This window comes from Vipera berus (genome assembly GCF_964194415.1).
Source record: "Vipera berus genome assembly, chromosome: 7".
Classification (NCBI taxonomy): Eukaryota; Metazoa; Chordata; class Lepidosauria; order Squamata; family Viperidae; genus Vipera; species Vipera berus.
Genome location: NC_138209.1, coordinates 63495782 through 63518644, shown reverse-complemented (window position 1 = coordinate 63518644; position 22863 = coordinate 63495782). Strand labels below are relative to the sequence as shown.

The following is a 22863-nucleotide window of genomic DNA, read 5'->3' as shown; positions in this document are numbered from 1 at the left end:
GAGGTCTAAATCCAACTTATATGGCAAACTGTTTCTCAGAATTGATAATATTGAAAATATTTGCACTTTCTAGTTTTCTTTCAATATCTGTGCAATAAATCCCAAAGTAGTTCTTTTATTCATCCATCTGGTTTTTAGTCCATTAGGATTTAAATGAGTATGATTATACTTGAGGTGTAGTTGTAATTTACTGAAAATATAAAGGTAAATGTTTCCCCTGTCCAGTCGTGCCCAACTAAAGGGGTAGTGCTCACCTCTGACTCTTAGCTGAGCAAGCCAGTGTTCTCCAAAGACATTTCTGTGGTCATGTGGCCAGCATGATTATACGCTGAGGCAGGCAGAATGCTGTTACCTTCTCACCAAATTGGTACCTATTGATCTACTTGCATTTGCATACTTTTGAACTGCTAGGTTGGCAGCAGCTGGGACAAGTGACGGGAGTTCACCCCATCATGCACTGCTTAGGTCTTGAATCTGGGCTTACAACTTTTCAGATGAGAAGCTCAACTTCTATAACCGCTGAGCCATCACGCCCAATTTATTGAAATATTATGTAAATGGAATTTAACTCTTTCAAATTTTATATAACAATATTGGCATATAAAAAATAAAAAAACTTCAGATGATGCAAATAACCATATATGTATGTTGTGTATATATATAACTAGTGTCAATATACAGAAGCTTATTTGCATCATATGAAGTTTTTTATACACCAGTATGTGTGTGTATGTATGTATGTATATATATATATATATATATATATATATATGTGTGTGTGTGTGTGTGTGTGTGTGTGTGTGTGTGTGTGTGTGTGTGTTTGTGTGTGTGTGTGTGTGTGTGTGTGTGTTTTCATGGGTGTTTGTATGTAGATCTTTGGTCATTCGGGTTTTTTCCCACGTAGAATTGAAGTTATAAGAGCAACGTTTCGACGAAATCTCATCCGTCATCCTGAGGATGACGGATGAGATATATGACTTAAAATTTCAGTGAAACAATACTAGGATAAAACTTTGCTTTACCTAAATGCAACTTCTACACTGACTAGACTGCATAAGAAAGTGTATTTCCAATATCATTGTATAACAACTTTTTTTTGGCTAAACTATTTTGGGTTCTGCATTACAAGGAATATTTTATAGAAGTGGAAAACACATCTAAAATAATAATAATACATATAAATGCAATGCTGCATATTATATTTAAGACCAATGTGTTATGAATCACATTCAAATATGAATCTTTAAAAAAATTGCATACATTTTTAAAAGAAAATATATTGATTTAAATATGAGCAAGTATTTTTTTCAGGAATTTGCCTTATTAATTACTCATGATCTTGGTAGAGATAGTTATTCACTGCAGTTTCCTTTTAATATTGGTGTAGTTAGCATTTCTTAATTTTGAGATTTTTATACATTTCTCTATATTGCAAAACGTTTAGACAGGAACACACAGCACATGTGCCTTTTTAAAGACTTTATTATAAAAGGTCCTTTGATTTCTTGGTTCTTATATGTTACAAAAGAATTCTGAAGAGTCTATTTTCTTGTTTTAATTAATAATAAAATTTGCATTTCATATGGATGAAGACAGCTTCAAATCACCTTGTTTCTGTCACATTTATCTTTAATTGTTAAGTAATATGAAATATTTTATGACATGTATATATTTCTCTGTGTGTGATTAACATGTATTGCAAATTTTCTAGTGTTGCTTCATATTCTAAATTCCATGATTTTTTATGAGGCCATTGGCAATATTATCCTACTTATTTAGCCTACACCTCTTTCTTAAAAATATATGCCTTAAAATGTTGCTCAGTCCATCATATTATTAATTGAATTTGCTTCAAAATGTTTTTTTTTCTCAAAACTTCTTATTCTTGGCATTTTGTTATTCTGTAAGAAACCAAAAAGTAATGTAATATTTTATTCTAAATCTTCATTTATCTCCAGTAGAAATAACAGTCTTATAATTTTAATGGCTAACACAAATGCATGGTATAAGGTTTTGTTGACTGGATACTGTTTAGCGAGAAATCAATTGCAGAAAAAATACTGTACAATAGGCATGGTTTATTGACTTTATATAACAACAAAAACAACAATAATAATAGTAATAATAATAATAATAATAATAATAATAATAATAATAATAATAATAATAATAATCACGTTGGAAGGGACCTTGAAGGTCAACTAGTCCAACCCCCTACTCAGGCAGGAAACCCTATACCATTTCAAACAAATGGCTGTCCAGTTTCTTCTTAAAAACTTCCAGTGTTGGAGCATTCACTGCTTCTGGAGGCAGGTTGTTCCACTGATTAATTGTTCTAATTGTCAGGAAATTTCTCCTTAGTTCTAGGTTGCTTCTCTCCTTGATTAGTTTCCATCCGTTGCTTCTTGTCCAGCCTTCGGGCGCTTTGGAGAATAGCTTGACTCCCTCTTCTCTGTGGCAGCCCCTGAGATATTGGAACACTGCTATCATGTCCCCCCTCGCCCTTCTCTTCGTTAAACTAGACATCCCCAATTCCAGCAGGACTACATTGGGCAGTTAAGGTTCCTTTATGTTCTTAAATATATTTGAGGAAATGGACTTTGATTTCTACAATGATGACCAAAGTTACGTATTCTCCCTAGGTAGAAAGTAATTTTTAGGAATTAGGAACAGGTTTGCTGGAGCAGGGGTCCCCAATGCCCAGTACCAGTCCACAGTATTCCAGCAACCAGTCTGCACAAACAAGCAAAGCCCCATCTGTGGGATCAAGGCAGCACACAAAACCATGCACTCTCTGGTTTGTGGAAAAATCTTTCTCCACAAAACTGGTCCCTGGTGCCCAAAATGTTGGAGAACTCTGTGTTAGAGCATTAGGTTTGATCCTTAAGAAAATTAAAGAACAACCTAAATTGCCCCTTTCTACACCATGACAGGTTCACATCCTATAAGGAACCATCTATAACAGACATGTCAAACTCGTGAAGTCAGGTGATGTCATGTGATGTATTGGAGCTTTTTTCCCATTGCCAGTAATGGGGTGAGCGTGGTTTCCTGGTGACACGTCCGGCCCGTGGGTCGACAGTTTGACACCCCTGATCTATAATATTCACTGATGAAATTAATTAAAGAAAAGTTAAACAAAATCACATATCCTATAATACCATGATGAGAATAAACTTTCATACATATGATTACTTCTTGCAAGCCATATGTACCAATCAAATTACTTAACACATTGAACGCTTTTTCTACAAATTTCAAATTTGTTCTTGCTTGACATGTACATTAATTTTTTTTTGTTTTTTAAGCCTTTAATCATCCCCCTTTTTAATTTCTTCTTGCCAAACTATTTTCTTTATTAACTCTACCCACACATCATGCATGATGACCACACCTATATTTTCTTACACATTTTAGAAGAAAGTAATTTTCACAAAGCTTTCAGTATTTCCTCCTAAGGTGATTTATGTTTGGATCAGCAAATCAATATGTTTTTGATTGATTGTTGGGTCAGAAAGCCAAATATTCATAGCATTTATGTACTATTTACTCAGAAAATCAACTTTTTTGCTATATTATTTTGCTTTATCAAAGGTTATTGTTGTAATGAGTTACATAACCTTTTAGAAAGTAATGCTATTAGAATATAATTTGAGTTACATCTAATTGAAATGAGAAATTGGTAAATGACATAGAATAGAATGAAATGTCTGCATTTTCTTCTACAAAGTAAGAATTAGACTGCATGTGTTAGTTTGCCTGTATTTCAGTAACTGAAATAAATGTTGCATTAAGTATTTATATTATTCTAATTTGGAATTATGATATTGTGGAATTCAGGACCAAAGGTAAAAATGTTCAGGTAATACAAACTAAAAGTATTCTATATGATTCTTTCTGCTCATTTAAATCCAGTGCTTGGTCTACTCTCTTCCAGAGAGTATTTTGTTTGTAGAAAAACTTCTGACTATATTTTCCATTCCGTTCTATAGTAAGATAATATTGTATTATTTCTAGAGGTAAAATATTTTTTTTTCCAGTCAAGTTTATGTGCATGCGCTATATTGTGATAATCTAGCCTACAGCTGCTATTTCCTGGTATTCTACAATTCAGGTCTGCTTAGTTTTATATATAAGCAATTAGAGTATTAATAGGGATAATCACAATGACCTTCAATATCAAGCTGAATGTCATGTTTCTCAGCATAAGTTGCTAAGAGACATGAACAGATTGATCCAATTATATACTTTGTCCTACTTATAGGTTTATGTAGGCATTTAACTGGTTACTCTGGGAACAATTTAGGGAAAATGTGCCTCTTTTACTTTTAGAGCTTTAGTGAGTTTATTTTTGAAGCTTTGTCACATCTGTTTTTCTGAAAGCCATGTCAGGATGGCAAACTAAATCGATAATATTTAAAAGCCCCAATAAGCTTATTAAAAATATTAGTGAATATAATAAATTTAAACGCTAAACCATATTATAGTTCTAATACGCTAATCTTTTATACACAAACTAAAACAAAAATATGACACCTAATCAAATTTAGATGTTACTAACTGGTGTCAGTTAACTGTGACTCCAGACATGTAAAATGCTAAATGTATGGAACTTTTGGTGAGTTCCATGGTGACTTAGAGGTCCCTTTTGAAGTGGGATGACATTTATGGCAGACATCATTGGCTGAATGCTGGACAGCCACTCCTCATGAATAGACTTCAGAAACAAGGTTTTGCAGTTGGTTTATGAGTTAAGTGGCAGGGAGTTGAGGGGTACCATCTAAGCTTACAGTGGTAATGCAGCCTTTTATGAACAAAAGTTCAACTGGGTCTTATTTCTTAATGATCTTTGGAATTATTTGTTATTGCTTTGAAAATGTTAAAATCCTTTGGAGCAGAATTTTTTTTTTTAATTCACTGGGTGAATTTCCTTCTCCTTAGAGAACATTTTAAATGCAAGTCTAAGACTTGGAAAATATTTAATAAACTGAAAAAGGGTATTTAGAATATTTATTTATTTATTTATTTATTTATTTATTTATTTATTTATTTATTTATTTATTTATTTAACTTATATACCGCCCTTCTCCCGTAGGACCCAGGGCGGTTCACAAGGCGATTAAAACAGTATTACTATACAAAAGTTAATAACAAATTAAAATAAATTAAATTATCCTTAATTAAAATCTAAAACCCTTAACTCTAATTAAAAAACCCAATTACAATAGGTTAAAAATTAAAATATTGATGTTGAAAAGTTACAAATGTATAGAATAAGGTTCCGTATAGAATTTGATATTAACAGTTAAAATCCCTCTAATGGTATTCTGGATTCTTTGTAAAAAAAATAATAATAATATGATAGGACTTTGAAAGTTGGACACTAAAAAGAATGAAAAGAAAATAAAGATTACAATCAAAGGAGGAGAATATTTGAATTCGACTTGTTAAGAAAGAATGGAGCAAAATATTGTAGCAGTAGTAATTTTAGAGGATATTTTTGAACAATGCATGAGCAACAAGTCATAAGAATGATATGGAAAAAGGTGATATAGTATATGTTCTTCAGAAGGCTGAATATCCTGTCAGTTGGTAGGTAGTGCAAAAGGGATCCAAAGAATGGAAAATCCTACTGAGTTATGAAAACACATCTTCCTGCCAATGCTTAAGGAACATTGTAGGATTTACTTGTGAAAAATCCTTCCGGTACATCTTTGTTTTTGGAAGGAGAAAAGAACACTCATGAATGAGATTCTACCTGTGGTGTTTGTTATGGCAACTATTCTTAAAGCTCACATTATGCTGCTTTTAGGCATGTTTATGGTTTTGTTATTGATTGTTTTATTGAATAGTTTGGGCAGCTGCAGAGAAAATAGCATCAGTTGTACATGGAAATAGCACATCAAAATGTTTAGACTTCACTGCTATGCAGATGAGCTAATTCCTTCTTGAAAATTCCACAACAAAATGAAATGCCAGAAAGCTGGATTTTCACTTCATGCATTTGTCAATTCTATTGTAAGATTTCAACCGAAAACAAGTCCACATTTGAAGGTGTCCTATCTTATAGCTGTAATTCACGTCTGGAGAAGTACTGCCCCTGGGAGTAATCAGTAACAAATCTGAATTCAGAGAGAGAGAGAGAGAGAGAGAGAGAGAGAGAGAGAGAGAGAGAGAGAGAGAGAGAGAGAGAGAGAGAGAGAGAGAGAGAGAGAGAGAGAGAGAGAGAGAGAGAACTTTAATATCATCATCAACAACATCTGCTTATCCTGGATCCTTGAGAAGTATTTAATCGGGGGATAAAAATGCCAAGTTCAGTCTAAACTTCTGGCTTTGTGACAAACCATATTAATAATCCTTTATGGAGATAATGACAGAATCCTGTAAAAATGTAACACTTTTTTTTCTAAGAGGTACAGGAAGATGCTTCATGCCTGCAAACATCTTTTTTAGAACTGGATACAAAACTGTAGACAACCCTAATTATTTCCATTGCTCTGCAACTTTCCTTTCTTGGGCATCTCATTTGAACATGAATTTGTATGCACCTAAAGTCCAGACGTTTTAAATGAAATAGATTATATAGATCCATTTCAGCCTAGTTTCAACTCTGGGTGTGAGACTGACACAGCTTTCTTGCTCTATCCTGAAGCTATAACTTGGAGTATATCCATTGATTCTGTTGCCCTTTTAGAAATACTTAATATAATGCATCATTTTGGATTGCTTTAGAAGGACAATTTTACTTAAACTGATGTGCAAACTTTCTCTTTTTATGATGACATGAAATATACTTTAGTTATTTCCAAGTTGGGTTACTAAGATTCAGTTTACTCAGGAATACTTTGAAAAATCTTTAGAAATTTCAGTAACAGCAAGAATGCTGTTTTATATTTGCAAGATTGAACATATTATGTTGTTTCCATAAGAGCTATACTGACTACCAGTTTGCTTCTCAATATAATTAAATCTTAGTGTGAAGTTCCACTAAGCTTCAAAGCTCTCAAGACCCAGGAACCTCCTATATCAGTTTGCCCACTTCCTAATATCTAAAGGGAAATCCCTTTTCTATTGCCAACTACATGAAATATATTTGATTAAAGCAAAGAAAGACTTTCTCAGTGCTGGACCTGGAATTTGGAATTCCCCATTTCAGGAAGTTAGATTGGCAACCCCTCTAATAGTGCTTCATTATCAAATAAAATGCCTCCTTAAATAACACCAGCTGCATGCAATTAGTGCAGGTTCACATCCCACCAGGCTCAAGATTGACTCAGCCTTCCATCCTTCCGAGGTAGGTAAAATGAGGACCCAGATTGTTGGGAGCAATAAGCTGACTTTGTAATAATGCCACTTGGGGGGTGGGCCGAAAGCCCTAATGAGCAGGCATATACATAGAATGAAGGCTATTGCTAAGCACATTGATTTGTGCTTCTTAGATTGTAAGCCGCCCTGAGTCTTCGGAGAAGGGTGGGATATAAATGGAATATATATATATATATATATATATATATATATATATATATATATATATATATATATATATATATATATATATATATATATATATATATATATATATATATATATATATATATATATATATATATATATATATATAGGCCCCTTTGTTAGCAATCTAAAATTTACACAAATATGAGCTGTCACTGTTGTCACTACTGCCTGTGGATGGCCTTCGGTTAGGCCGAAACAGGAAATAAAGATTTGTTCCATGTTTGGGGCCTAGCAAGGTAATCTAAATAGTTAACAAGCATTTAACACATATCTCCCTTGCTTCTCAGCTAACAAAGTGAGATAGAGCTTGTGGCCTAGAGGTTAAAACAACTGCCTAATCGAATCTCAGAAGGGTATGGCTGACTGATGAAAACAAATAAGTTTGAAATGCATATCATTCTTTGTTAGCAATCTAAAATTGCTAACAAAGCCCATCCTGGATTCACGGCTCAGTTTGGATGATCATATAGGAGCCGTGACCAGGGGGGCTTTTGCCCAGGTTCGCCTGGTGCACCAGTTGCGACCCTATCTGGACCGAGATGCCCTACGCACAGTCACTCATGCGCTCATGACCTCCCGTTTAGACTACTGCAATGCTCTCTACATGGGGCTGCCCTTGAGGACCACTCGGAGGCTTCAACTGGTGCAAAATGCAGCCGCGCGAGTTGTGATGGGAGTTTCCCGTTACTCCCATGTAACACCTCTGCTCCGCGAGCTGCATTGGCTTCCAGTTGCCCTCCGGGTGAGATTCAAGGTGCTGGTGATGACCTATAAAGCCCTAAATGGCTTGGGTCCAGGATATTTGAGGGAACACCTGCTGCCGGCATCAAGCTCCCTTCGTCCTGTGCGCTCCCACAGGGAGGGTCTTCTAAGGGTGCCGCCGGTCAAAGAATGCCGGCGGATGACACCCAGGGGGAGGGCCTTCTCTGTGGGGGCGCCTGCCCTCTGGAACCAGCTGCCTGCGGAGCTTAGGACTGCCCCTGACCTTCGATCATTCCGCCGAGACCTGAAGACCTGGCTCTTCGAGCTTTCCGGCTCAGGCTGAGTTTTAATTGGGGTTTTAAATGGGGTTTTACATGTTGCAGGGACTTAGTTTAATCGTTTTTAAATTGGTCTTAATTTTTGTATTATTGTTTTAAAAATTATACCCTGTAAACCGCCCTGAGTCCTTCGGGAAAGGGCGGTATATAAATTCAATAAAATAAAATAAATAAATAAATAAAATTATATATAAATTATATATATAAATTATATATATAAATCATTCCACTGGCTGAGCAATTTCTTCTTCCTGCTTTTTATTTTTCTTTTTTAAACTTTTTTTCCTTTGAAACATTCTAAATATTGCATTTATATTAAAAGTTGTAAAACATTCAGTGTGATGCATATACATTGAAAAAGTAGGATAGAAATAGTTGTGATAGTTATATCATTAGTCTTTTCGTCTTAGACCATTAATACATGTATTTGGGCTCACTGCTGAATTATCTGTGCCATACATTTGATTTTTTTTCCATCACAGGAAAATGGAGAGGAGAAATAAGTCATAGCATCTCTCTCTCCCAAGGGCTAATGTATATCCTCATTAAATCAGTGATTCACTTTTCCAATTTACTTCACTTCTTTTTTGACTTTGATTTTATATATATAGTGTACATTTAACGCAACTCTTAATGCAATTTGCAGAGAACACTAACAGTATGAGAATCTCCTGTGAAAATTATTGTTTAACTTCTCTAGAGCCAAAATAAAATGGCTGCTATCCTAGATTGCTAGTTGTTTATTTTTAATCTTCATGTGAATGTTAAATTACAATGACAACAATTTCAGTAGATAACCTATGAAAATGTTATTGAAAGCTAATTTTCTGATATTAGTGTTGCACTATATATTGTACAACATCAACTGATTTACATCATGAATGAGACTCAAAATGTGACAAATTTAAAAATTAGTTCAATCAATCTCTTGTCTTAATACTAATCTAGTTGAAAGAAGATTCATTTACATCTAAACCATTGAATGCAAAGATTAAAGTGCTATGCCTTCCTGAAGCTTTCAACTATTTATTTCTTTGTATGTATTTACTACTGTTAATACCAAACAAATAATCTGCCACACTATGTATACGTTCTCCCCATACACAACTCAAAAAATGAACATTGTAGTCTGATTGACACCATGAAAATTGCATTTTGCCAGATGTCAATCTGAATATCATGGAGGGTGCAAGATTGTCATCTGGTAAAATGCAGTCAATATCTACAGAATCAGGCTTATAGAGCTTGAAAGTTTTGAAGACCTTAAAAATTAAGGTTTAATTCTGGTATAAGAGATTAAAACTATTACACTTTATTTTCTGAGTTAGAGAAATTCAGTAGACAGGATAATGTTCTGAAGGTAATTGTGATCACCTCTTCTTCTTCTTTAGGATTTTGGAGATGATGGGTCCCTATATATTACTAAGATTACTACAACTCACATGGGGAATTATAGCTGCTATGCAGATGGCTATGATAAAATCTATCAGACTCATATTCTTCAAGTGAATGGTAAGAAAATATTTTTCTACTAAGCTGGGTGCTAAACAGAGTGAAATTTAAATTTAAAATGAAAGCCTGAAGTTCTTAATTGCAGTGTAAAAAGGAAACATGGATAGTAAGTTTTCATTAATAATTTCTATTACAATTTGCATAAAATATGGTTTAGTTGGTACATGTAGCATTTTTAAAACAACTAATATTTACTGAAAAAAGAAAGGAAGATTACAGAGTTTATTTACTAGGTACCTTGAGTTCTTAACACAGTAAACAATATTCTTTCTTAGTATAAAATCTGTAGGATTATAGATATTAATGAAAAAGAGTAGCCTTGGATAATAACTTAATCATGTGGTTGCATTGTCCATGAACAATCTGTTTATGGCCCTGATGGTTTTTAAAAAAAATACTACATGCTTTATACATTAAACATATCTTGTATTAAAGAAAAATGGAACTTATAATAACAATACTAGCTATTGTAACTTAAAGGCACTGGATATATTCTATGTTAAGACTAATGTTTAGATTAGAATATAAAAATCTTTCAAAGAAGATAACAGTATCTAATTTGAATATTAGTTTTCTAGACAAAACAATCAGAATCACGGTAATTTCTTATAAAGACAGGAAACAATCAAAAGTCATTGCTAAGAATGCTAAGAAGAGGATGTCCTTACTTCTACCTAGATCAAAGAGCAAACTCATTAATCTTCTTGTATGCTTCCCACATTGTTGTTGTTAGAAAAAGTATGACAGATAATACAAAGGTAACCAGATTGTAATTTATAGTGTTATTATTCATGAATGGGTTTAGTAGTTTTCTAAAACAATTTGCATATTGAAGATTTTTTTAAAAAAAGATTTATATATTGAGCTAAAATGGAAGCTAAAAAGATCAGTGCATTTTTCAGATAAAGGTGATTAAATGGTTTATAATTTTGCTATTCGGCCTCTGAAGACAGACAAGTAAGTCCAATGGAAATGATTAATTAATGTAATGACATTTGTATAACCAAAGAACCAGTAGAAGGTTAAAGAGTGAATAAGGTTATGTTGAACTTTAATATCTAATATGCTGTGAATCAGCAACCATTTTATGCTTTTAAATATTAGTATTTTATTTTACTGGTGTTTTTTTTTTAATTTTCCCCTCTGCACTGTAACTTTATATTCTCTTATATCTCAGTGTGAGGTTAGGTACTTGTATTTTTGTGATGAGTTAAAATATCGAATGAAATATTAACTTTTCAGCACGTATATGTATGTGAACAATGAAAACATAGATGAGAGATAAAAAGTGCCAATTTAATGTCATTAAATATTAATGTTAAATCTGATAACAACAAAAACAGCAGAAATGTGGAATTTACCCAGAGCGATCCTCTACCTTCCATATACATGGAGGTTAATGGTAATGATGAGAGATAATGCAAAGCTAAGCTGTTAAGTAAAGGGATTTTTCTCATTGATTTCTTCTCAGCACAGGCTTTGCTTATCACTTCATCATATTGACATACAAGTGAAAGGGTTATTGAATCAAAGTGTCTCACTGCATCAAAAGCATTGATAAACGGTATTTCTTATACTCTGGTACTTAAAATAGAATCAATCCAGCCAGGCAATTTATAGCCTCCAAGCAATATTAACCTCAACTTGGAACGAAAAGATTCTTCATAATTATTCTTCTAAGAAAGAGAACCATAATTAAGGAGATGGATCCTTGCCTCCCGTCCCTCTTTTCTGTAAAGCAAAAGAAGGAGGTTTGCTTTTTGCCTGACTTGGCATACTGTCAGACTCTAAATGTAGTTTTCTATATTTACTGACAGACAGTCAGTGAGCTGCAGTGACAATAAATCACAGAGAATGAATCTAATTATTACCCTCATTCTTCAAATGTTATACATTTATGCAAACTAACTCTCTGCTGTATTCATGATGGGTTGGAAATAAGCACACCTTCTACATGGGATGAGTGACCTAAAGGTGTAAAGATAATAGGCTCTCCCTGAAACTTAGTGGGTGGTTATGTTGTATGCTGCCCCCAACCAGAATAGAAAGGAATGAGGGATATTCTTCAACTTGGCACTGAATTACCAGAAATTCATTCTATACTTCGTGGCAGTGTTTTGTTTTGCAGCTGTATCACACTATTGGTTTAAGTTCAATTTGTGATTCATTAAGACATTTATATTTTGTTTTGCGGGTCCCACTTCTGCCAGACTACACTCATGGGTTGTTGTTGTTTTTTAATTTTTAATACCAAAATTGAAATTTTCCCTACTGAGATTTACCTAGCAGGCCTTATTCATCATTCCAGCTTGTCAAGACCCTCTTGATTCTTTCTGTTCTACTCCATCCCCCACATCTTCTTGTCATCTATTAATTCTGTAATCCTAATTTATAACCCCCAAATCAAAGTTATTTATGAATATATTGAAGAATATCTTAGAAATGAACCTTACATATTTTTCCTTCCAGATAATCTAAACCCACTGATGTATGCTTGTTGGGTTAGATTATTCAACCAATCCACTGTCCATGTAATGACCAAATAGCCCACTTCTTTGAAGATACAATCAATTTCCAGTTCTTGATACCAGTCCTCTCTTCCATGATTTTCAATGTTCACAGATGTAATTTTCAAGATGCTATCTGCAGGCTTCGTCTAGTTTCTTAATAACTGATTTAGTCCTGAATACTTGAAGTTGATCATAATAAGCATCTTTAACTATCTCATTGTTTTGTTTTGTTTTGTTGCCAATCCATCCAGTTTTTCTACCTGTTTCCTTGGAACATATTTTGCATTCAAAGAGGAGACTAAAACAAAAGTGATGAGAAAAATCTCTCTTTATTCCTAACATGTTATCATCCTACCATTTTCTACAATAGCAGGGCTGTCTCGTCCATTTCTTCCTCTTTTTACTGACAGACAAGGTAACCTTTTCAATTCATTTTAGCTTTCCATGCCAGCCTAAATTCCATCAGTGTTTTAGACTTTCTGACCATTTATAAACAGATATTATTGCCTGGTACCTTTCTCTGGTGAGGACACTATATTCTATTTCCTATACATGAGTCTTTTAGTTCAGGCAAGCACTGTCTGTAATCACAATCAGAACAGAACTGGAAGGGACCTTGGGGGTCTTCTAGTCCAGCCCCCTGCTCAAGCAGGAGACCAAGGGTAGGCAACCTTGGCTCTATTATGACTCATGGACTTCAACTCCCAGAATTCCTGAGCCATAAAAGAGCCAAGGTTGCCTACCCCTGGCCTATACCATTTCAGATAAATGGCTGTCTAGTCTCTTTTTAAAAACCTCTAATCATGAATCACCCACAACATCTGAAGGCAAACTGTTCCACTGGTTAATTGTTCTCACTGGTAGGAAGTTTCTCCTTAATTCCAGGTTGCTTCTCTCCTTGATTAGTTTCTATCCATTGTTTCTTGTCTTGCCTTCTGGTGCTTTGGAAAATAAATTGCCCCACTCTTCCTTGTGGCAGCCTCTCAAATACTGGAATACTGTTGTTCTGCCATTACTACATATTACTATGTGCGCAGCGTGATATGCAGCTAAACCCACCTGTCTTCCAATAAAACAGACCATGTGCATAGATCTGAATGCTTTATTTAAGGAACAGGATGGGCAAAACTGGGGAAAAATAGAAATACATACAATAAAAATCCAAATACAAAATAAGCAGTATTGAGTTGCTGGTGAACATAACAATTAACAAATACAGATAAATCTAAATCTTACCAGCAATGCTGTGTGTATGGGTTGTGGGTTTTGTCTTGAGATAACCATGTACCACAGATTAGGCTGGATTCTTCCTGGTGCTTCTGCTTCCCTCCAAATGCTAAAGGAAATGGAGTCTGGCTTCCCAGAGTGCATTTGTTCTGGGAGAGAGAGTTCATGGGTAAAGGGGTTGGGTTAGCTCAGTGGTGTCAAACTGTCGGCCCGTGGGCCAGATACCTCATGGCAAAACCGCGCCCACCCCATTGCTGGCAATGGAAAAGGCAGGGGGGAGGGAAAACGCCAAGGGTCAAACAGATGCAGACGAGCACAGCACGATCAGTAGCACCACAGCTGATTGAAGGAGAATGAGGGGCCGGTAGACCAATCATGCAGTCTATGACTAGGTTGCTAAAACAGCTGGCCATATAAGCAGGTTTCCTGACCACCAGCTTTTACTCTGACAATGTCAGCAGGGGACTGATGAAAGGTAAGTATTAAACAGTTTGTTTTTAATTTATCCCAGAGTTCAGTGATTTTGTTATAGTTTTGATATAGAGTGATGTGAGTGTTGTGAGTTATAGAGTGATGTGAGTGCAGCTTCTGATAAGGCTTCTGAGAATTTGAAAGTGATCTAAGTTGAGAATTTAATGTCCCATTGCTAGCTTCTCCCTTAGAATTGCTGATATCATTGATATATATCCAGCACCATTCTATTGAACGGATACTATGTAAGGGATTGCAAAAGACTGGTTCAATTACTTTTTTGAACTTTGCTGATGTTTGTGGTGTGGCTGTAGGATGCTGCACCATTTGATCTATGGTGTTCTCCACAGGTTTTGTGGTGTAGATTGCATAGATCAGGGCTTTTCAACCAGTGGTACGTGTACCACCGGTGGTACTTTGGCACCTGGCAGGTGGTACATGACCATCCTAGAGAAGTTGTAGCGGGGAGGGGAGGAATGAGCTGAAGTGGTGCCAGTGCCACAAGCCTGAGGGAGAGAGAGCTGGAACTGCAGGGCTTGGCAGAAGCCCCAGGATCAGCTCTGGGGTCCAGCTGATCGGCGCTTCCGGGAGCTGGAGGTGTGCTGAAGAAAAAAGGAGGAGGAGGGGAGAGAGAGGAGAGGATATAAAAGGTTTTGATGGGAAAGATGCTGCCCCTGTCCTGCCCCCGTCCCGCCCCCTGGGTGTGCGAAGAGTAGGCGGCAACCATCCCTGCTGACCACTGAGAAGGAAAAAAGGCAGGAGAAGCACTTCCTTTTCCCCCAGGATGCCAGCGCTCACACGCTTGCCATCGTCTCTGTGCACCTCCAGAGACTGCGGGGGGGGGGGTTGCTGGCTCCAGGGCGCCCCATGCATCTAAGGCTGAGCGCATTCTGGCTTTGATGGCCCCCACCAGTAGATCAGCACCATGCCTGCTCATTGATCTAGCCTCGCAGCCACCAGGCTTCCCTTTCACAAGACTGCCCCTGCCTGTGTGGGATAGCAACGGCCGGTGACAGTATGGCCACCGGCAGCACTGGCAATCTCTTCCCCTCCTGTCATCCCTTCCTCAGCATGGAAGAAGGAAAGAGAAGCAGAGGAGGGAGGGAGGGAGGGTGAGAGAAGAAGGAAGGAAGGAAGGAAGGAAGGAAGGAAGGAAGGAAGGAAGGAAGGAAGGAAGGAAGGAAGGAAGGAAGGAAGGAAGGAAGGAAGGACAAGCCGGGAAAGGGACTGCATTCTGAGCACTTCTCAGTTTTATTTTTTTTTAGCTGCCAGAGGCTTCAGGAAGTAGGCTTCCCATTTTGACCCCTCCCCTTGTTGTTGCTTCTGTGCCTGAAAGGCCTCTGTGTGGCTCTCAGCTCACCTCTCCCCAGACTCCAAGGTCCCTGTCACAGTTACTGTTTTTGAGCCAGGTTTCACCTAATCTGTTCTTGTACGTTTGGTTATTCCTGCCTAAGTATAAAACCTTGTTTTACTCCACATTAAATTTCATTTTGTTGGATAGGGCTGATTGTTCAAGTCTGTCAATATCTTTTTGGATCCTAAGCTTGTCTTCTGGGGTGTATACCTGTCAGCTTAGTGTCAGCCGATTTGATGAGTTCCCGTTCTATTCTCTCATCTAAGTCATTTATGAAGATATTGAAGAGTACTGGGCCTAAGGCAGAACATTTCCTAAACAGCACCTGATGTTTTCTTCCTCATTGGAATTGTGTACAATTATACTGCTAGTATTTTATTTTTGTGATGTTCTGAACTTTCCCCCATCCCTTTTGAACAGAGGCTTTCCATCAGTGGTATCTTGTCTAAAACTCCTCTTAGCATTTTAAAATTGGCTGACTTGAAATTTAGTGTGCATGTATAATTATCATCCAATATCTCATTCTCTAATATCATGAAGTACAAGATATGACAATCATTTCTATAAGGTACTCACTGCTTTTAACTCTTCAACTGTCACTTCCCAATTAGTTAGAATCAGATTTAGGAGAACCAATTCATTTGTCTCTTTTCCAGCCTTTTGAAAAATGAAATGTTTAGCAAAAGCACTGAGGAGTTCTGGGGTTCTTGCAATCATGGCTAATTCATTTGCCAACCAAGGTACAATTATTTGAAATGTGACCCAGTGTAGAAAAGACATTATCCAGATTTTTTCCCCCAGGCTTGATAGTCTATAATAAATTAGTGCAATGATAAAGCTGAAAACCAGGAAAATTACCCTCCTATTCAACATTCAAAAGTTATAATTTTGATTTTTTTAAAATCTGGGGTTCATTCTATCCATTAAAAATTCTTAATAAATGCTATAGAATAAATGCTATACTATAGAATTCTATTATATAAATTGCTTAGTTGGTAATAAGTATCTGGTGGTAACTGTTTTATATATCTTTTGTCATAGAGTTAAAAGGTTTATATAAGACTCAGGGTATTATATATTGATAAAACGCTGTTATAATTGGGGAAACATGACAAGTATCTCGGGAGCAACTAAGCCTAGCGCTGGCAAAAAGGCGGCAGCACAGGGACAGGGGATGGCCTCAAGTCCCTCCAATCAGAAATCTATAGAGGATATGCTGCAAAGGGAAAGATCTAACTCGAATTCCTTTAAAGATTTACATGCCCTTTTGCAAAACCTACACGAGGCAATGGCCAAAAACCACGAGGAGATGAAGAGAGAAATAGGCCAAATAAGAAACGACACTGGTGAATTAAAGGGGAAAATCCAAGCGATAGATGATAAATTTGAAGGGATTCAACAGCAATTAGTCAAAAATGAACAAAGACTTCAAGATATGGAAGCTAGAATGGAAAAAGAGGAAAAGAGAGTAGATGATTTAAATGAAACACTCCTTCAGGCTAATAAGGAATTAGAAACAACAGTCATTTTTCTGGAAGCAGAAAAGGCTGCTCATTATCTACGCTTCCAGAACGTTCAAGAAAAAAGAGGGGAAGATCTGTTGGTCATGATGGCAGAACTGATGGCAAAGGCACTCGGTGTAGGGAAGGAGGAAATGCTAGCGGAAATTGATGAAACATACAGGGTCCAAACTAATTATGCGAGAAGGCACAACCTCCCAAAAGAAGTACATGTAAGGTTAGTTAAAAAATCAATTCGGGATGAGCTTCTGCATAGATCTAGAGAGGAACCATTAGAATTTCGGGGCCAACCAATCACCATCCTTAAACAGATACCTAAAAGGATGAGGGATCTGAGACGCGGCTATCAATTCTTAACATCCAAACTAATAAGAGAAAATGTAAACTTTAGATGGCTAACTCCAGAGGGTATTCTAGTTACGTGGCAGGATAGAAGGCATAGACTGGACACGATAGAGAAGGCAGAAGATTTTTACAAACGCCACTTCCATAGCCAAGAGGAAGTAGATTTAGAAGATCAAGATGGAAGGGAGGTAAGAGAAAGAGACACAATACGTGTGGCAATGGATGGGAAGATCTTAGCTACAGAGGATAGAAGGAACAAATCCGGTGAGTTAACAGAGAAACATGGAACTAGAGACAAGGAAGAGAGAGAGCCCCGAATCACGAGATCCACAAAAACCAGAAATAAGTAAGATGAAGGGAGGTGAGTGTAGTATTATGTCTGTGAATATTAATGGATTGAATTCGCCAGTGAAAAGGCGGAAATTTTTTAATAGGCTTATTCACCAACAATTGGATATCGTGGCAATACAAGAAGTCCATATAAAGGAACAACAAAAATATTTGTTAGTACAACCAAGAATAGGGAACCTATTCGTTTCCTTAGACCGACACAAGAAAAAGAGAGGAGTGGCACTATATGTAAACCCAAAATTGACTGCAAAACAAATTTATAACGATAAAGAGGGTAGAATACTGATAGTCGAGGTTATAATAAATCACAGGAAGGTCATGATGGTAGAGATATATGCCCCAAACCATAACCAAGAACAATTTTTCAAAACACTTCACAATAAGATATGTAGCATTGATTATGAGGAGATTTGTTTAATAGGAGATTTTAATGCTATCCTAGATATAAATTTGGATTATATGGGAAAGACGCTTAGGAAAAAGAAGAGAAGAACTCTACCGAGATCTTTTCTTAACTTGGCTGAGGAACTAAATATCCAAGATGTCTGGAGGGAAAGAAATCGTAAGGCTAGACAATATACATATTACTCCAACCGACATAACTCATGGTCTAGAATAGACATGGTATGGATGACGAAAGAAATTAGTTCAGAAATAGACGAGGTACATATAGCGACAGGTACTTGGGCAGATCACAATCCTATTAAACTTATCTGGAAAGGTTCCAAAAAAATACCCAGATGGACGCTTCAAAGAGCAATTTTAAAAGAAGACGAATTCAAATCTAAGATGGAGAGAGAACTAAGTTTTTTCTTTAAGGAAAATAAAGCTATAGACACCTCAGTACAAAACAATTGGGATACAGCTAAGGCAATGATGAGAGGGGTAGCGAGGGCATATATGGTATATAAAAATAAGGGGAAAAGACAACAACGGGAAAGATTAGAAGAGGAATATAAGAGCTTAGAAGTTACACTCCAACAAGATCCACAAAAAGAGAATATCAAGCAATCTATGGATCTGATTAAACACAAACTTAACATTCTAGACAAAGAGAAATTAGCACAACAATTGAGAAACACGAAACAAAATTTTTTTGAAAATGCAAATAAACCGGGCCGGTGGCTCGCATACAAATTGGGAAAACAAAAGGGGAAAAACTGGATTCACGAACTACGAGATGAGGAAGGGAGAATATTCCACCAGGAGGAAAAAAAAAAAATTATAGCCCAGGAATTTTATGAACGTTTATACAAAGAAGATAGTCAGGCAAGTGTGGAGAAAATGGAGGAATATTTTCAAAGAGCCAAACTACCTAAGGTCACAGAAGATACCAGAAATATGTTAAACGAGGAAATTCGACTATCTGAGGTGATAAAAGCTATTAATGCACAAAAGAATAATAAAGCATCGGGACCCGACGGTCTTCCATCAGAAATTTATAAAGAATTACAAAATATCCTAGCTCAACCCCTAGTGGAGGTATTTAACGCAGTATTAGAAGGCGCAAGGACGCCTAAATCTTGGCTAGAGGCAAACATAACCCTTATTCCGAAAGATAACACAGACCATACATTAATCCAAAATTACAGACCCATATCACTTCTTAACTCGGACTACAAGATATTTACATCAATTATAGCGGAACGATTGAAACGATTTCTGAATGATTTCATACACGCAGATCAAAATGGTTTTCTCGCTAAGAGACACACTAAGCACAACATTAGAATAATATTAGATACATTGGAGTACTATGAATTACATAGCGAACAACAGATGGCATTACTTTTCTTAGACGCCCAAAAGGCATTTGACAATGTTAAATGGTCTTTTTTGTGCCAACAGCTTAGCTTTATGAATATGGGAGAAAAATTTATAAATATAATTAGGGCAATTTATGACAATCAGGAAGCAAAAATAATTATTAATGGGGAAGCATCTAGCAAGTTTCAAATTCAAAAGGGAACACGGCAAGGCTGCCCCTTATCACCGTTGCTGTTTATATTGACTCTTGAAGTATTAACGAGAACTATAAGAAACGACCCAAAGATAAAAGGATTAACCATTAAAAAGGAAACCTTTAAATTGCAAGCTTTCGCGGACGATCTGGTTTTTATTATGGAGGATCCATGTCAGACGGGACCAAAGCTATTGGAAGAATTATCTAAATATGGTGAGGTTGCCGGACTGCGAATAAATAGAAATAAGACCAAGATGATTGTTAAAAATATGACCAATAAACAAAAAGGTAATCTGGCCGAAATCACGGATATAGAAATAGTCAAGAAAATAAAATATCTAGGGATTAACATTACGGCTAGATGCACTTCACTCAAAAAGGATAATTATGATAATGTAGTGAACCAAATAAAAGGTGATCTGGAAAGATGGGGAAACCTAAAACTCTCATTATTGGGAAGAATCGCTGTCATTAAGATGAATATTCTGCCTAAAATCCTGTTTCTGTTTCAGAATATCCCAATTCAACTCGACTCTAAATTTTTTCGAAATTTGGATAAATTATCACTAAATTTTATTTGGCAGGGGAAAAAACCAAGAATTAAATTGAAATATTTACAAGACACGAAGGAAAATGGGGGTTTTGGATTGCCAGACTGGGAATTATATTACCACGCCGCGGCCCTGAGCTGGATTAGAGAATGGGTAATCTTGAGAAATAGAAGACTATTAACTTTAGAGGGTCACGATTTGCAATATGGCTGGCATGCTTTCCTATGGACGGAGAAACAAGGTCTTTTCTCGCATTTTCAAAGACACCGGATCAGGCAAGCGCTACTTAATACTTGGAAAAAAATTAGATCTCACAATTACACCAAAATACCGGTCTGGCTATCCACCCTTGAAGCGATAGTTTACCCAAATCTGTTTGATTTGGGTAACATAATCTCATACAAGGATATTCTGAATGAGGAGGGGGAATTGAAACTTAGGAATGAACTAGAATTACAAGGTATAAAACTCGATTGGTGGGCCTACTTACAAATCCAATCGAGATTTAGGAAGGATAAAAATGAATGGGGGATATATACCTCTGAAACAGCATTGGACAAAATATTATTGGGACCGGACTCTAAACAAATAAGGAATTTTTATAAATTACTTTTGGGATATAAGCTGTTTGAAGAGCAAGTGAAAGACCCCATGTTGACCTGGGCTAACAATTTAGGACATAACATCGACCTAGATACTTGGCAAACAATTTGGGATAGGAATAAAAGGATAACACTGGCCTCATCGTATAAAGAAAATTTATTTAAAATGTTTTACCGATGGCATCTTCCCCCAGCCCGCTTAGCAAAAATGTACACAACAGCATCTCCCAAATGTTGGAAGTGTTCTGAAGAGATAGGCACATACTTCCACACGTGGTGGTCTTGCAGTAAAACACAAAAATTTTGGAGAATGATTTGGATTTGGCTGAAAGAAATATTGAAACAAGATCTGGAGTTTAGTCCAGAACTTTTCTTGTTGGGAATCACGAAAGAGAAATATCCTAAAGATGTGCTATACTTAACGATCCATATTATCACAGCAGCTAGAATATCATTTGCGCAAAAATGGAAAAAGAATGAGATCCCAGGACAAAAAGAGGTTATTAGGAAAATTTGGGATTGCGCTGAAATGGACAAATTAACTTTGGAATTAAAGAATAAAGATCAATCAGACTATTATAGAATTTGGAACAAATTGTATCTTTGGATGGATAAAAAGAAAGGTCTCTATTAGGTTTTACAGACTAGCTCACTGTTTTAAATATTGTGGTATTTCACCGATTTGTAATCTAAGTGTATTTAAGTGTATTTTTGATGTACATATATACATGTATATATATATATATTTAAACATTGTAGACAAAAAGGTTTGTCAGCTCGCTGGTACTGTGTCCAATGTTTTTAAATAATAAATTTAATAAAAAAAAAAAAAAAAATTCTTAATAAATGATAGATCTATATAGTATAGTACTTAAAATAATTCAGAAGTAGCATAGGTATACTCTATGTAAATATGTGAATCATGAAATAATATTCATTTTTACAGTTTTTACGGGTTGCCTATAAATTTTTATGTAAGAAGTTAATTTTTATCAGATACTTAAAACTTAATATATTTACATCTACAAAAGAAGAAACTTCCTTTGGAATAATTATTCCAAGATATTGAAAGAAATTAAGCCATAATTAACTTTCCTCCCCAAAGATAAAGATTTAGACCTATAGAAAATAAATGAGATTTATTCCAGTTAACTGAATAACCTGTCCAATTAGCTATTTTATATTTTCACTCATTATTGTATATAATATTGAATATAACCAGGTAAGAAGCTAGATTACACATGGCAACTCTTGCTTTCTAAGAAATAATAAATACCATTAAGTCTATGAAAACAGGAAAAATCTCCCGATCTGTGTCATTATCCCAATGAGTGGTACAAGACAACCATTTTCATAATATTCAGAAATGTATTGTTGTTAGGCCTATTATATCAGGCTACAAAAATACAGATTGCATTTATTTAGGAATATGTAAGAACAACAAACAAATACAGAGGCTCTTATAATATTTCACTAGGTTAAAGACCAGATTTTAACCAGAGATTCTTCCTTTCAAATAAAGAAAAAAAATAAGTTACAGTAATTCCTAATTAGATTAATAGTAAAAAATAATAATAATTGTTTAGTAAAATAAACAAAGTAGGTCTTCCTTTCTGAAGATAAAGTTAATGAAAGGTTCTTGTAGCTTACCTATCTTAACAACCTATTTTAATAGCTTAATTTGAGCTGCTTTCAAACTAGGATTTATTAAATATTATAAGCAGACTACCATTCCATTGTTCTTAAATTTTATAAGGGAGGACTGTGTTTGCAAAAAAGAATAACATAAAACCATTAATTTAAATTTTAAGAATAGCAGCTTTCCATTTCCCAAACTATTAATTTCCTTCCCTGGAATCTTAATTAATAACTCTTCAGTGTATCTCCCTTATAAAATACAAA

The 22863-nt window shown here is 35.7% G+C and overlaps 1 protein-coding gene and 1 long non-coding RNA gene across 2 annotated transcripts in view; one reads left to right on the top strand and one right to left on the bottom strand.

Moving 5' to 3' along the window:
* The window catches only part of FSTL5 (follistatin like 5), a 387142-nt gene that overhangs the window by 292124 nt on the left and 72155 nt on the right, over positions 1-22863 (top strand). Inside the window, exon 8 of the mRNA XM_081332684.1 lies at positions 9947-10067. Within this exon, the coding sequence (XP_081188810.1) occupies positions 9947-10067 (121 nt within the window). The remainder of the gene's footprint in view (positions 1-9946; positions 10068-22863) is intronic.
* The window catches only part of LOC308670884, a 472772-nt gene continuing 471578 nt past the window's right edge, over positions 21670-22863 (bottom strand). Inside the window, exon 2 of the long non-coding RNA XR_014027107.1 lies at positions 21670-21799. This is a non-coding gene — a long non-coding RNA (uncharacterized lncRNA). The remainder of the gene's footprint in view (positions 21800-22863) is intronic.